At 36.8% G+C, this 15,999-nt stretch overlaps 1 protein-coding gene across 1 annotated transcript in view; it reads right to left on the reverse strand.

Annotated features, from left to right (window-relative positions):
* Nucleotides 1–5,781: 5,781 nt before the first annotated feature.
* The window catches only part of LOC103771363 (lethal(3)malignant brain tumor-like protein 3), a gene marked incomplete at its 3' end in the record, with an annotated part of 45,796 nt that continues 35,578 nt past the window's right edge, over nucleotides 5,782–15,999 (reverse strand). The window contains 5 exon segments of the mRNA XM_008938656.1: nucleotides 5,782–5,884; nucleotides 8,596–8,710; nucleotides 10,324–10,434; nucleotides 12,639–12,724; nucleotides 14,134–14,210. Of these exon segments, the coding sequence (XP_008936904.1) occupies nucleotides 5,782–5,884; nucleotides 8,596–8,710; nucleotides 10,324–10,434; nucleotides 12,639–12,724; nucleotides 14,134–14,210 (492 nt within the window).

Raw genomic sequence — 15,999 nt, forward strand, 5'->3', positions numbered from 1 at the left:
TATTATTTTAATGTATTATAATACAGAATACATTTTTATGTATATTATACAGTATTACATACAGTGTATATATACTATGTGTAGTAATATACATTACATAATATAAACTATAATATACAGGGTGCCTTTGACTACACCCACCTCTTTCCAAACAAAATCATATTCCCGTGGCTATTTTTCCTGCAGAGGAGGATATTTCTATTATGCAAGGTCCACACCAAAGCTGCATTGCAAGGGCACGGTATGAGGAATGCTGCACATCCTCTTACTGCAGTGAATGCTCCATCTTTGCAAATGCCATTTTGTGACACTCCACTAAAAGACTGTGGAATTTCCAGTCTTTCCAATCATTCAACACTCCCTATTTCACCACACTTCCATTAGAGAAAGACAGAATTTGACACTGTACTTTGACACTGATTTGTAAATATTATTCTAACAAACGTGAAAGTTGTATCTCTCACAAGAGGTGGGAAAGGGAAGAACAGCAACAGAAATCACGCTGGGCTGAACTAGGACTTTGTCCTTAAAAGAACACAATGCAATTTTCAACTGGTTATTCAGGCTACAGACTCACACTTCAAAGATAATATCCCAAATTCTGAAAGGTATATGTATGCCACAACAGTGAAAAACAACGTGCTCAGTTTTCAGATCTCTACTGAAGATACAGGAGAGGCTGTACTAAACATAATATGCTATTTCTGGTTCATGAGCCATGACACTAACTATAACCTAAAATTATGCATTCCTACTCACTTGTATTATTACAAGGACCTCCACAATGGCAAAATGTAAAAAACCCATGTCCTGCAGTTTTATTTTCTTTTCAAGAATATAACTATTTGCCTTTCCATAAACTACTGCAGTGTTGGATTTCTTTCGACAGTCATTACATGCATGATTTCCAAACAGAACTGTATCATGTAAACAAGCTTACCTTGCCAGACATACACCCTGCAGCCTCCATATTATAGAAAATAAATAGAAAACCAACAGATTTCATTATCATGTTCGTTTTACAAAGCACAGAATAAAAAAAGACATTCAACATATTTCATATATTCTGCTTTTCCTTCACTGATGAGCCTTTGGATTCATAGTGTACATGAATCAACTCCTGTCACGAGATTGGACTGGTATAAACAGCAGAAGTTCAGTAGCCAGTTTCCAAAATGATCAGATGTCCGTGACTTGGGGGTACCAAGGTCTGCTAGAGGCATTGGGAGCATGGCAAGAAGTGGAAGCAGCAGCAGGTATCCAATTTGAAACCTCTACTACACATCTGACAGCTGGAGGGCTCTACATCCTCCAGCACTGCTTCACAGCTTTGAAACCAGTCCAACATTAAGATAATTATAATCTGAGCTCCTTCAGTAGGCTCAACCCATGTTTCAGTAAACAAATATTCACATTAACACCATTCAACCCCCCTGCACAGGAGAGGAATCGGCCATCTCTAAATGCTGAAGGATCAACAAAGCACAGCAATTAGTGATGTGCTGTACACTTTGCATCCCCCTGAAATAGCAGCAGAGTGGCTGGCAATATGTGTGTCCGTAACACGATTATCTGAGGAAGGGAAGCCACTGTTTCCAGAGTCCTGCATAGGCAGAGTGAAAACTGAGTATTAAAATAAGCTTCTCTTTTTATTGAATCAGGAAAGATCAATACAGGAAAAACCCAGTGCAATTACTATTTCTTGTATACCACTCTGAAGAATTCTCAGGATTACAGGCCTGGGATTTTCAGTTCAACAGAGGTTTTACATCATCAGCCCTTTCCATAATGATCTGATGACACAAAAGTATCAAGGCAGCATATCTCACTTGTGTTTATTTTGCAATGCTCTTCTATCAATCTCACAATCTATCTTTAGGTAGGGGGTTACACACACCTTTTTTCTCTAAAGGTCAAGGGTAGTACAATAAACTGGGCTAGTGAGGCGTGGGCATGGACTTCAGTCTTCTCCAAACATCTGGAGATGCTCCTGTCTTTTAGTACTATGCAAAGTTTCTGAAGCACAGAGTCCAGCTGCATTACTGAGCCTCAGCTACACCTAACAGCAGAAGGAACCCAGGATTCTCTCTTAACCTGAAGAAGAGTACGGTGGTACTCTGACAGGAGAAAGTAATAAAGTATTTTTAAAATACAGATTATTAGTCTTTTTGACTGTTTGGAATATTTTGCCAACTTGCATGAAGCCACACGATCAGGCTCCTGGTCTAGCTGTATGGGTTGGAAATGTCACCAAGGCCAGCTCCTCATTGCCCTTCAGGTGCAGGTTATCGCCAAGCACTGCCAGACGATGAGGCTGTATGGCAGCTCCAGGAAAATTCACCCAGATTTGGTTCCTTGATGTGTTAAACTAATTGACTGAGCTAACTCTGATGCGTTAGACTTTATGTAGAGTGGCCTATGTCCAGATGACCACATCTGCTGGTAGTGATGTGTCATTAGTGAAAAACCTACAGCAAAAAGGTCCTGACAATATCTGGGGGATGTATTCTTTTTTTTTTCTGCTGGAATATTGTTAAGTGATGTCTTTATTTCAGTTGACTTTATGAAAACATTTTAAACTAGTCTGAAAACAAGTGGAACAAATGCTCTCTTTCACAATTTACAGTTCATGTTTATCATCAAAGCATTCTGTTTTAGGAGAAAGCTGTTCCAACAGTCTAAACCTGACTCGAGTAGCTTATAACAGATTTGGCTGGGGGCCATGACCTTACATAAAAGATAAAACTAAATTTGAGACTGGCATCAAAATCAGACAAGAACTACCTCAGCACATACTGAACAAACAGATGCGAGATCCTGCTGAGCTGACGTTTCCCATATTTCTTTTACAACACAGCCTCCACCACACCACATTCTATTTACTTTAACTTACAGATAACACATGTAAGGTTTCTGGTAAAAATCTTTATTCATGGAGGGCTGACCCATCTTTATTCATGGAGGGTTGACCCAAAACACTAATGACCTGTTTAGAACTGACTGCTCCGCATTACTGCTTGAACTTGGAAATGATTGCATGTATTAAACATCAGAAAGCATAAAAATCACCATCAGAAATACGTAGGTGATCTGCATAATGCTACCAATCTCCACATCAGTCTCAGTTTCAGCTGTGCAGCAGAAAACCCTGGATCAACTAGTGATAGATACCAAGTCCTTATTAGCATTAACTTTTCCAAAAAGTAAATGCTTTAACCCCACTACATAATTAATCACCGAGACTTTCACCTTGTTCCTAAGGAACAAGATCTCAAAATTATTTCAGAACTACCTAGCATTTTAAATTACCATCTTTTCTGCTCAGAGGCATTTATGCTGTAGATAGATGTTGTGTCTCATCATGAAAAAGAAGGTAAGCATGGTTAAATACATTTCAAGGTTGTCACGATAAAAGAGTCACAGGACTGCTACCTGATGCAGAGAATTATACCAATTTCAAAATGTGTTTGTTAATTCAGGAAAAAAGTGATAGTACAACGTTAGAATTTTTGGAGTGACCTGTACCCTCAAGTTTGAAGACTCCAAATAAATAACAAATATCATATCATTATTTTCCTCAGAAATGCTCAAGGAAAAAAAAAAACAAACCAGTATCAGCACAAAGGGCAAACCAATTTAGTTAGTGAATAAGATACTTAATGGTGTTATTTGCTCTGAAAAAACAAATACCTGTCTTATGATCAACAAAATCTCTTTTGTTACGTATTTATTCCCTAGAACTGTCAGTTAATGTGCAAATAATAGGATAACTAAGACCACAGTAAAAATAAAACACAACAGAGTGCCATGCGTTTATGTCTCTTCTTATAGTCAGGATGAGCAAGTATAACAACTTTAAATACCATAGAAAATCTAGTTATAAAAGCAAAGGCTACATTAACAAAGTAGGCATATAGCTCTTACTCATCCCTTCCCTGTGAAACACTGGAATTTTTAGTGCCAGCCTTTATTTGTAGAGATCTTAAATTAAAAACTTTGCTGACATATTCACTTATAGTTTCTTTTAATTTGCAGCCTTGGGCTAAGAATTGGTATATTCACCTGATTTTATGTAATTGAGCTACAACATGGTATGGAAGATAATACTCTGAATTGGAAGTTATTCCCTTACAGATCAGATGCACTAATAAACCACACAAGACTCAGTCTACAAATACGAAATAATATGGGTTGCAGTTAAGCAGCCAGGAAGCTGCTTTTTAGACAAGTCTAGTTTACTTAACATTTCCATGGACTAAGAACTTGAATGCAGTAGGTAACCAGATGCTAACTGAAGGATGGTAACCTCTTAAGTCCTAATTCCACTGTTTAAGGAGTTATCCTGCTGACTGAGTGCAACAAAGTCTCTCAAAATAGAAGGTAAAAAAATTGAAAAAAGTAAACCGAAGGAAAAAAAGACCGTAGACAGAAAAGGATAAAAGGAAATGGGTGAATCATCTGAGACAGCAGAGACACACTGTGCATGACACCACCACAGTTCATACTGCAGCAGGTTTTGTCACTGGAACTAACCTACCACATCCTTTCCATGAGATAAAGCTAGCATCAGGAGTTCTCCTGCTTCCTAACAACACAAACACAATACCTCTGCTGTAGAAAGAACTTCTTGCAGCAAGATATATATCTTTTGCACACTAAACATGTAACAACACAGTGAGTTTTGCTGGCAGGTTATCTTTGCTAGGGATGAGTCAGGATTTCAACCAGCCTGATAATGCCACGAAAACTTTGTAGCCTAATTCTAGTCAACAGGTGTAATTCTCATCAAAAACATTAAAAGACTGCAGAGCTAACTCTTGGATCACAGTAGTTCAATAGTATACTTAAAACCCATGAATAGACAGACAACCAAAGAGCAATCCTCTAACCATGAGCTCAGGAAGCATAAAGTGGTATGACATTGAAGGATTGTATGACTGTGTAATGGAAAAATTTCAAGAAAACTTCTGGAAGCTGTAATTTGCAAAAAGGTAACACGATGATATTTATGATACTTAATTCTCAACTTAACATGTTACATTAACTGTATATTCCTTACTGGTGTGTTCAGGATTCACCTCAAACTGTAAACATGTTAAAAATAATAAATTCTTGACTTAGTAAATGTTTCCCATTTACTGTATCGTCTCTCTGTCTTTCGTTGGGTTCTCTCATGCTACTGCTCTCCCTAGGTGAACTCTCCTCTAGGACATCTTGGAATGTCCACATTTCTATATTTTCAGAAAGTGTTCAACAAAACCATCTTTAGCGGAACAAAGAGCACATTGTTCAGGCTGTCATTCAGGATACATTAATTGGAATTTCCTTTTTAGCATTTTTCCAAGCCATCAAGCAAATCTTCAGCCCTACCAACCAAGCAGAACAAACCCATCCAAGCCATAGTAAAATTAGTGGCCTCTTACTTCAAAGATTCAAAAGTTATTGCTTTATACATATCTATCTGTAACATTTTGCAATCTGAACAGCAAGGCAAGGAATCCTCATAGGAACAAAACAGAGTAACTGAATCTATCAATTGTGACAAATAATGATGTTTGACAAATCTTATCTCAGCACATCCTGGTAAAATGAAGTTACAGATTGCTCATATTTATTTCTAGTATGCTCACCATGGCAACCGAAATAATTGCATATTTAGGTTTACAAGATTTCCTGTGTTTTTTTCAGCTTGGATCTGTTTTCTTGTGAACACAGTTAAAAAAACCCATGTGCACATATCACTCAATTGAAAGAATGAAATTACAGTTTCATAGAACATACCTATGATGGCCAATATGTCTTGCTCTTTTAATGTGTCCAACTCCTTTACATCCTGCTGTGGGACACCCTCCATGCTCTAAAGCTTCCACCAATTCCAAGGGACCTGCATGTCAGGGAAAATTACATACGAGGTTAAAAAAAATATCTAATCTTTAGGAGTTACATAAACATGCAGGAATACAAGTGTTATCTTAGTAAACACGAAGAAGAAACTCGTAAACAAAACCAAATTTTAAAGTACTTCAAAAATACATTCTGCAAAGGCATGATGGAGATTCAAATAACCTAATCCACTGGAGAAATAATTTTCTTCTGTATGAATAAATCTCCACAGGACAGCTACATCTATAAAAAGAATACAAGTGTTGGAAGAACTGTATGGCTTCAAATTTCTCTCCTATTAACTACATGTAGCTGGAACATGGTTGTTTCGCAAGAGCACAGTTACCCTGCTGCTCCTGAAGACAGGGATCTGTTCATAATGGATAATAACCATCTACACTTCTAGCTCAAGTTTTTCAGTAAACAAGACATAAAAACAAAGGATGAAAATACTACCAAAAAGAACAAGCCACCAGGAGTTTTCTGACATTTTTTTACTTATCTGAATTAATGTGTCTGATTTTCATCAGCCTGTAACAATGATGCCTGCACAGACATTAAACCATGTAGCTGTCAAAACTAGCTTAGACACTAAAGTAAACACAGTATATAACCCATAGTTTCATAGCAAGAGACAGACTTATTCCAGTATAAGAAACTGGGAACATCTGCTGCACATATGCAAACATGCACAGTATTTCTAGTACTGGTTTTACTTGAAAAGTAAATGAACTTGTATCTCCCACTACAGATAACACTGACATAAAAAGATCTATTTAAATAAGTTTTCCTAGATGAAAGACAGATTCTTCCTCACGGATGGGTAATGAAGAACTGGAGAATTATTATGTATAATTAGGACAGTCCAAAAGCATTTTTAACAAATGTTCCACCTATACTAATATTACAACACTATGATTACACTCAAGTACGAATACTTCCATAGCCTTTAAAATGGTGTCATGGATGAGAGAACACAGAATTTTACCTTTTCTACCTTTATGCAAAATTGATGCCTACAGTGTAACAATTTAGGGGACTAAGAGGAAGAGTGAACTTCATAGGGACACTTTTGTAGAGGAAAGTCCTGCCTCACTGATGCTCTTGTTCTGTAAAAACTAGCTCCCTACAAATGTTCTCTCTTCACTTCAAAAAAAATCAGACTCTCTAAAAATGTAATTTAAGAGAGCTGCAACTGGCTATCCATATTGATGCAAGAAGTTCCTGCTTGCATCACTATTAAATTATATTAAAACCAGCACCAATATATGGCTCTTAATTCCCTGCTATCAGAAAGGTCATCATGATGACTTCACTATGTCTTAAGAGAAAACAGTATGAACACATAAATACTGGGAGCCTAATACCACTATGATGCCTGCTCTAGACTAATATTGTTAACACCATACAGTGTTCACCCAAAGCTTCTAGTGTTAAAGACAAGGATCTGGGTTCCATTATTAAAAGTGCCATCTTACTGACTGGGGAAGAAAATACTATATCTTGCAAAGTATTTTTTTGCCTTCTCCTGAAACCCTTTCACAAAACTTGAGATACACTTTAACTTACCTGGAAACAATATTAATATTTTTGTGTTATCCTATATTCTATACCGTATTCTACACTGGTAATATGAAGTCAAATTGTTGGAACAAGCTATTACTATTCAGTAATCATTCAATTTTAATAGTATTTGTGCCACTAATTTTCTTCTTCTGTTTAATGGATGGTCATTTTCCCTCCTGTCACATTGTCCATCTTTGGCTTTGTAGCTTAACTAGTATCAGAAAGTCACTTCCACCAGTTATATGAGATGAACACTGCCTCCTACGCCACCACTTAGAGAAGATGACATCCTGTACATGACAGGCACCTGTATTTTGTTTCTTTTAATGTCTCCAACAAAATGAACTTATGTATTTTATACTCCCATCTAGGCTAGCTTTTCCATTTTTTTTTTTTTCCAGTCTATGGCAATAGAAATGCCTTGACCTTATTCAGCTCTTTTGCCATATGATATGATTTTTGTATTTGTGTCAACAGGCTACTTTTTCCCACTGGACTGTTCCTTCATTCAGTACACAGCATGCACATCTCAGATTAAGAAGAAGATAAGCAGCATCCTATCTTCTCATTATTCACTTTGTGCTTTGGCACTTAGGGCACTCGATCCAGACTCAGCTTTGAAGGCAGAATGATTAACTTCCTAACAGGCAGCCATCACTGTACCACTGCAGTGCTCATAAAGCTAATGAATATACTCTGATCACACTCCCAATAGGAAACATTTCTTCCTGACATTTTAGAGACACTTGAATTGAGGTACAGAGATTTTCAGGTTAACACGTTCAGACAATCTGTGTGTACCTTACCCCAGTTATTTTAAATTTATTTCTTTCAGAGTACTTGGCATTGCTCAGTATTTATTTTTCAAGCACAGCTCTTTCTGATTTCAGGTACAGCTGTGAGTTACACTCAGCATTTGTGGTTCTTATGCATATAGAGGAACACTGTATTTCCATTACAGTACGGGTCAAAGCTATCTACTAAAAAGTGATTAATTACTGACTCTTGATTTTGCACTAAATGGCACATTTACATTGTTCTGCACATCCTACTTGCTACTCTTCCTTGGCCAGCACTGGCAGGGAAGAAGGTAGCATGGTACACGTGGCTTTTAACGTCATGACATTATAATGTGGTTTCTCTTACTAAGTGGGGGCTGAAGAGGGTGTCCAGTTTTTGTACACCAGCCTGCAGGATGGATATCAGGGCTATCTACATCAGTCCAGTAATCATAAATAGTATCCCAACCATCAAAATGGACCTAAAATAAAAAAAAAAAAAAGAGAAAAATGTATTTTAGATGAGAAAAATTCTCTATAAAATCAGTCTTTAAGTAATCTCTAAAAATGACATGTCCATTAGAGAAATCAGTTTAAGAGAACTATCGATGTTACACAGAAAATACACCTACATTAGGGTCTGAACCCAGACATTCTCTCACTGAAGTAAAGAGAGAGGGAGGGAGGTGTCATTGGGTTGTTTACTATGTCTTGCAACACCAGGCTCAAATCCCAGGAATAAAGCAGGTAAATTCAGTTCTCGCATTAATACTTATATTAAGCATGAATTTCTATATTTTTTCCTCCTCAAAAATCCCCCAGATCCAAATATTTTTTAAGCTTCTGCTGGATCAGGATTTAATAATAGCAGAGCAGTAAGCAAAGGCCTAAAAAAATGGCATTTATCCACAAAAACCAAACTGCCTCCCCCCAGCATACAAGAAAAATTTCACTAAAATCAGAATACACAGGATAAGGAGGTGGAACTGAAGACAAAAGATGTATGTGACTTCCCAGAAAACTACCAGTATGGGCTATACATGCATTTTTTTTCAGGTTAAAGACATATATCTTCAATCTTACTTGACCTCTGTACTACTATGCAGCTCAGATCTCACACATGCATATGTGGATGCATGCATACAGAGATACCACACAGAGCTCTTCCAACATATACTCCAGAGTCAAATTACCACCCTAGAAACTTTCAATCCTGTCATTTTCATAAATTTAGACTGGAGAAGGGATTTGGTTTGGTTTGGTTTTACGCATAACTAGCTTAAGAGTTTAGATAGGAAATGTGTAGGTATAGATATTAGTTCTGATGCCTCCCCACCAACAGTGAATTCAGTCTCAAAATGAAGTATCAGCTGCATTTCTGTCTGAAATACTGTGTATGCCTAATAAACCTGTATGAACCACAAACACAAATATCCTTCATATTCATCTAACTGGATATCTAGAATGTGCTAGCCCTTTGAATGGTTAAGGACTTCAGAGAGTAAATTGGTTTTGTAAAATAAAAGAAAAATAATTCAAGTTTACAACTTCTGAAAAACTGCAATTTTTCAAAAACACATTATTTGAGATTAATCCAATCTAAAGTCCATAATTAATGTAAAGCTCAGAACTGCAGAATCACTGACAAGTCACAAGAGATCAAGGTTCTTTTTTGTATCTCCCTTATATCTCTCTTCTCCCTCTGGAAGTTTACAGAGACAGATTCAATTAACCCAGACCAAATATTTCATGGGTCCTAATATAAATATCACAGCAACCATTTGACACTTGATATTAAATAATCACATTTCTTGGTAAAATAGACAACTGCTTTATATCAAGTATTCCCAATGCAATTTTTGAACATCTTCAACTCTGTTCTCTAATTACCTATGTCAGCAAATTTAACTAAGAGGATAACAGAACAACTCCTTCCAAAGGAATTAGATGCATATTAATCAGTGAAAACCTTAGCAGGACACAGCAAAGTGACTCATTTCATCCTGTGCTTAATTTTATAACTACAAGGTATGGGTTTTACAACATACTCATCAGTCATTCAAGCAGGATAGTACCATGAAACAGCAAAACTTACTTTTATTCTATAGTCATCAGTATCTACAATAGTTGCTACTCTGATAAATACTGGATTTCTCTTGTCAACCACTTCAAGTTTCATGTTTTTTTGAAAGCCATGAGAAGGTTTCTAGAAAAGAACAACAATATTATGTGAAACAGAAGAAAACTTCAAAAATGCATATATAAAATCCATAGCAAACCACCTGCCTTCATTTTCTCAAATCTGCCCTCCCTCTCCAACAAATCCAAGCATAAAAATATCATTCAAGCATAAAATGATCATTTCATCTAAAGAAATAAAGTAACTACTTTGGGATTCCAGGTTCTCCATTCAAGCTTTCCAACCAAGTAAGGATGGATCTTTATTTTAAACCAGTTGGTTTTGTTTCTCGAATTCTCTAGAAAATTTTTCCCATTTCAAAGCAATATTAAATGAAGTATTACATACCAGCAGCCTGAAATATCTATGTCTACTGCTTTAAGAATAAATACTCACTCAGAAGAAATCTCATCAAATACTTGTTTTGTAATACTAGTTTGGAAAAAAAAAAGGTATCTTTGTTAGGAGTATCGGATTTTATCTTTACCATCTACAGCTATGAAATCTAAAGCAAAAATTATTTCCATTTTAAAGGAACATACAAGACGTGTCATGTTTTTTATTTTAGGCTTCTAGGAAAATAATGTATCTGTCTCTCTAAGACTTTCCAGAATATCAGTGCTTTTTCATCAGCTGCAGCTTAAGAACTCCATTTTCTCCCATAATACTATATAAAATACTGTGACTGTCTCAGGAACACTTCACCCAAACTCCAGCACAATCAGCATTTTACTCCCATTAAATCTGCTTCCTCATTGTTTATCACAATTAGCGTGAATATGTTTACCATCATATTAGTACAGAAAGCAGGGAGGGGATTTTCCCTGGCTGTCAAATCAAAAGGCAGAGGACAGCTGACCCCCATGCAGTCAAGCTCTCCCTCCCCTCCATTCTCAAAGCCAAACGGCTTTGTCAGTGCTCCCTTTTGGGACCTACACTGTCCTCAGCTGCTCTCTGCTAGCTGGGTTTCTGGAACAGCGTTGACCTATTCCAGCTAGGGCTCTCCTTGTTTAATAGTGTCAGTGCCTGCATGTTCGTGGCATGTCTTTCTCAGTTTCCTGACACAGACACAGCTGACCAGATCCTGTGGGCCACTGGTGGGGCATTCCAACCATCAAGCCCTATGGGGTGGCTGTTCCCTGAATCCCAGCGGGAGAAAATAAAACATGGTAATGCTCAAAGAGAAAAAGAAAACTTCACTTATAGCTTGCTGTAGTCAAGGTCACAGCCCTCCACTGTTTTGCCAAGGACTAGACTTCTATGTAACTATATAACCAAATACCTGCCTAACCCTTGCTCTGAGTAATCTTGTTGAGGATGTAAAATTGAGATGTTATTACACTAGACACATTTTGGGGTGATAAACTGCAGGTCAGTTATAAACTCTGGTGATCTACTGACCCCAGGAACTGCTATAAGCACCACAGTTCTGCTTCTGTTAACCCGGCCCTTAGCAAAGTGTTATTCAGAATTTCTGACCCTATTCTGAAAAGCAGAGGCAAACCAGCGTCCTCCGAGACGAGGGGCTGGGAGCTACCTGCCACCTGATGCTGGCTCCCAACAGCAACTCTCTCTGCACTACTGGCCAGTCCACCTTCCTCACTGACATCTAAGAGCTCAAGAAAGATGGGTGTCACTGAAAGAAACTAGCAAACAAAAAGCTAAAAGAAAGAATGTTGCCCACAAAGACCTTAGTTAAGCTGAGCTACCTGTGGATGCTGCCCATGTGCCCTAGCCACAAACTCATAGGAGAAAAGTCTATTGAAGGATATTAAACACAAACTCTCTCTTGGCTACTGCCAAAGACTATGGACTAGATGGACAACCAGGCTCATCTCATTTAATTATTTTTACATTCTCACTGTATTTACTGAGCCACTTAAAATGTAGGGATGGAAATACAGATGTTCAAAATACGTTATGATGACTCAGTAGCTATCTCATTATTTCTAATAACAGCAGTAATTTCCCATAGCAAATTACATTCATTAGTAATATTTTGTAGCATTCAATCTCATTTATAACAATTAAGATAATAAAGTAATAGTGATTTATAATAATAATTATCTTATTTCTAACAGTGAACTGCAAATCTGCATAAAACTAAACCACCTCCTACACAACTAATTAATTGGATACATTTGGAAACATAGGAACACCATATATGAATTCTCTTCTTTAATTAATTCTATGCACTTAAAAGCATGAAAAAAATATAAGCACTTGCTTACCACTTTAAAAGCCCTTGCAGGTGCAGGTAATGAACTGGTTTCTTCCAAATACTTCTCCCAGGAAAAATGCTTAGCATGTGGATAATCTGGCACAGAAGAAATATGAGCAAAATTAAACACTGCAGTGCAAGAAACAAAACTGACGTCTAATTTACAGAATACATACCACTTTTATAGTACTGCTCTGATTTATGCTTGAGATTTATAAAATAATTACAAGAAAGGCTATTCTACATTGTCTCTGACACATTCACCATGTAGCTTAAAAAAAAAAACAAAACAAACTTCCCATACACAATACTGACTAGCTAGCAGAAAACATCAGAGTTGCTTTGGATATGAGAATATAACTAATGTGGACTGGAAAAATCTGCTCACTTAATTCAATAAGTTAATTCAAGTATTATAAGACTAATTCCGTATGTTATTAACAGTAATTTACCAGTAAATACAATCTAATCAGTGATAGCTTTGTACCACAGTAGAGCATACTTTGTTCTTTTACTGAATTTAACTACATTTCTCAAAAAGCAGCCTGGACATTTACTGTAAGAATAATTTACAGACATCAAAGGTGATGTTGCCTTTCTGAGAAAGGTTACAAACACTTTATGCAAAACACATGAAGACAGTTTCGCTCTTAAAGAAAAGTCAGTGCCTGTCCTTTTTCTTTAATCCGTACTAGAAGTTTACGTTTAAGTTTAAACATTATGATTCATCATTTAGAACAAAATGCAACCAATTTTAATTTGTTTTAAAAGGTATTTCATTGAATAATAGGGTGTAATTAACCTCCTGACAGATATATTGCTTACAACTTTTCAAGACTACTGGCTCTTAGAATTTCTGCTAAAGTTGGTCTGGACCAATTAAAATTTTCCATGGTCTCAGACCACAGATGGTCGTTTCTGCAGCAAGGCATTTAGGTCATCCAGCTATATGCAACAGTTCTGAAAAACAGTGGTTGTCTTATATTTCTTACTGATGAATACACTTTTATTCTCCTGTATCCTCTCTCTCATTGTTTCTTCCTCTCTTTCAAAGAGCCCTTACAAGTCTGATTGTTTGATCACGTAAGGCAATCTGCTCATCAGCCCATTACCCTGCATATTTAGTTCACATGAACATGGTTTTCTTATGCACTGGAATCTCACACACCTGGAATTTATCAGCATTTTCACAACATGAGTGTTAGAATAATTGGATACATTGAGACAAAAATACAAACTTGTTCAGATTCCAAGGGGTATCTTTCATGCATAGATGCCTCTCTGCTAAATCAACATATATGTGCACACTTAACAGCTGAAGTCTATTGTACTTCCACTTTCAATATATTATGCCCTGTTAAAAAATTTAGAACTCTCCAAATACTAACTCTTAATTAGAGAAAGTAAAATTCTGGAGAGGTAACAATAAGCTTATTGTTAAGTTTTAATGCCATTAGTTGACTATAACTTCCTTATATCTTTCAAATGTGTAGTGAGAGACAAACCTGGTGGGGTAATGAGAGTTCTTTTATGTTCTTTACACCATCCAACAGGATGAATATGTGGGCTAGCTGCCTCACACCTAGAGGAGGGGGAGAAAAAAGGTGATTGATAATGCAGTTCTTCAGACATCAAGACATATAAATGAGATCCAGCAAATTCCAAATAACCTATGACATTTTCACATTACACTTAAACTGCAAACATAACCTGAAGATATGAATGCATTTAACACAAACTTGTTACCACCTAAAGAAATGCAAGGCTTTATTTACAATATCACTGGAAGATCAAAAAATCCAAGTCCTTTAAGTCAGTGGTAGACAGCCACTTAGAAGCTATAATGCTGGACCTGAAAAATTCACATAGAGACTCTTGGTAGAAACACATTGGCTGGTTGCAAGAACACAGTAATCCCAAAGACAGATGGAGTTTTGCAACGCCAAGACCAAAACTTTAATCCAAAAGCTTACAGACAACTCTGATTTATGATCCAAGCTGCATCTGGAGGCCCATTAGAAAATCATGCATAACTGCAATGCACTGTCAATAACAGGTAAAAATTCAAAACCAAATTCTGAGTGGTTTTAATGGAGCTATGAACATGTTATTATAACACAGCAGCACATACACAACGTAAGTCTAAGAAAAACTGTCAGAAAAAAAAGAGAAGAAAATAGTATTTTAGGCTCCAAACTGTCTGAAAGAATCCAGAACTAATCAGTGATCCAAGAATGCAAATTTCTCTATAAAAACTGATCAACCTTTCATACTCAAGGAACTAACAACTTCTCTTATTTTCTGTAATGTGCCAATTTTTGCAATAGTGCTGTTGCCTGTGGCATGCCACAAGAACCACAGAAGACTAACAAGCCAGGGTGCGCTACACTTTGCATGTGCTGGCATCTGAAGCCAGGAGAGATCATTCTCACTGTGCTCACTGGTTCAGCTACCCTGTGCTTAGAAGAAAGTGGCAGTGGGTGCTGGCTATCAAGTTCTGTTAGGAATACAAAAAAATGACACACTGCAAAAACGTAAATGATATAATAGCAGGTGACAAAAAATGTTTAATCATTCAGTATTATTAAGTTATACATAGAACCATATAATTTTATTAGATATTGTTATATTATTTCCTAACAACACATTATGTACAATAAACCACATAACATATATAATATATAATGTAGGTACTAGAATTATTATATTATTACTCCACATTTTTAGGAAAGGCAAAAAGTAAGTCTGATCTACAGGAAAAGTAAAAAGCCATCAGAGTGCTGTGAAACATGCACTATCCCTATGTCTGCATCGATACTTTATGACTGTTTTTGAGTTAGCTGAATAATTAACAGTGCTCTTTAAAGAAGCTGATAGTACTTATACAGTTAGGGTGACTAAGGAACAACATGCTGATACAAAAAGCCAGCACTACCCTGCACAAAACTGCACAATGTTGTGTGAACATACTGCTTGTCTCTATTTAGCTGCAAACTCATATGTAATCCCCATGCAGATTTCTCCTTAGGGACTTCACTTCTCTTTGGAGCCTGTCCCACCTGATTTCCTCTTTAGAAATTCAGTATTACAGTGATATCTCTCTCTTCCACTATTTCCTAACTCTAAAGATGCTTCAGTAACTGGCATTAAACATTCCCAGCTGTGCTGCTCTCTCTCTTCTGGAGAATCCCATCAGTTTTTCCATGTCTCCAGTGGCTCACTCACTCCAGCGACCTACTGAGGCAAATAAACTGCAGCCTGAGTAAGTTCAAGTAGCTAAAATCTTCATTCCCGTTTCCCAGAGAGGGATCAAGAAACCAAGCTTAAGTAGCCAAGCATTAGTTTAGATAGAAACACCACCCATCCCTCCT

The sequence above is a fragment of the Merops nubicus genome, unplaced genomic scaffold (assembly GCF_000691845.1).
Source record: "Merops nubicus isolate BGI_N331 unplaced genomic scaffold, ASM69184v1 scaffold4724, whole genome shotgun sequence".
Lineage (NCBI taxonomy): Eukaryota > Metazoa > Chordata > Aves > Coraciiformes > Meropidae > Merops > Merops nubicus.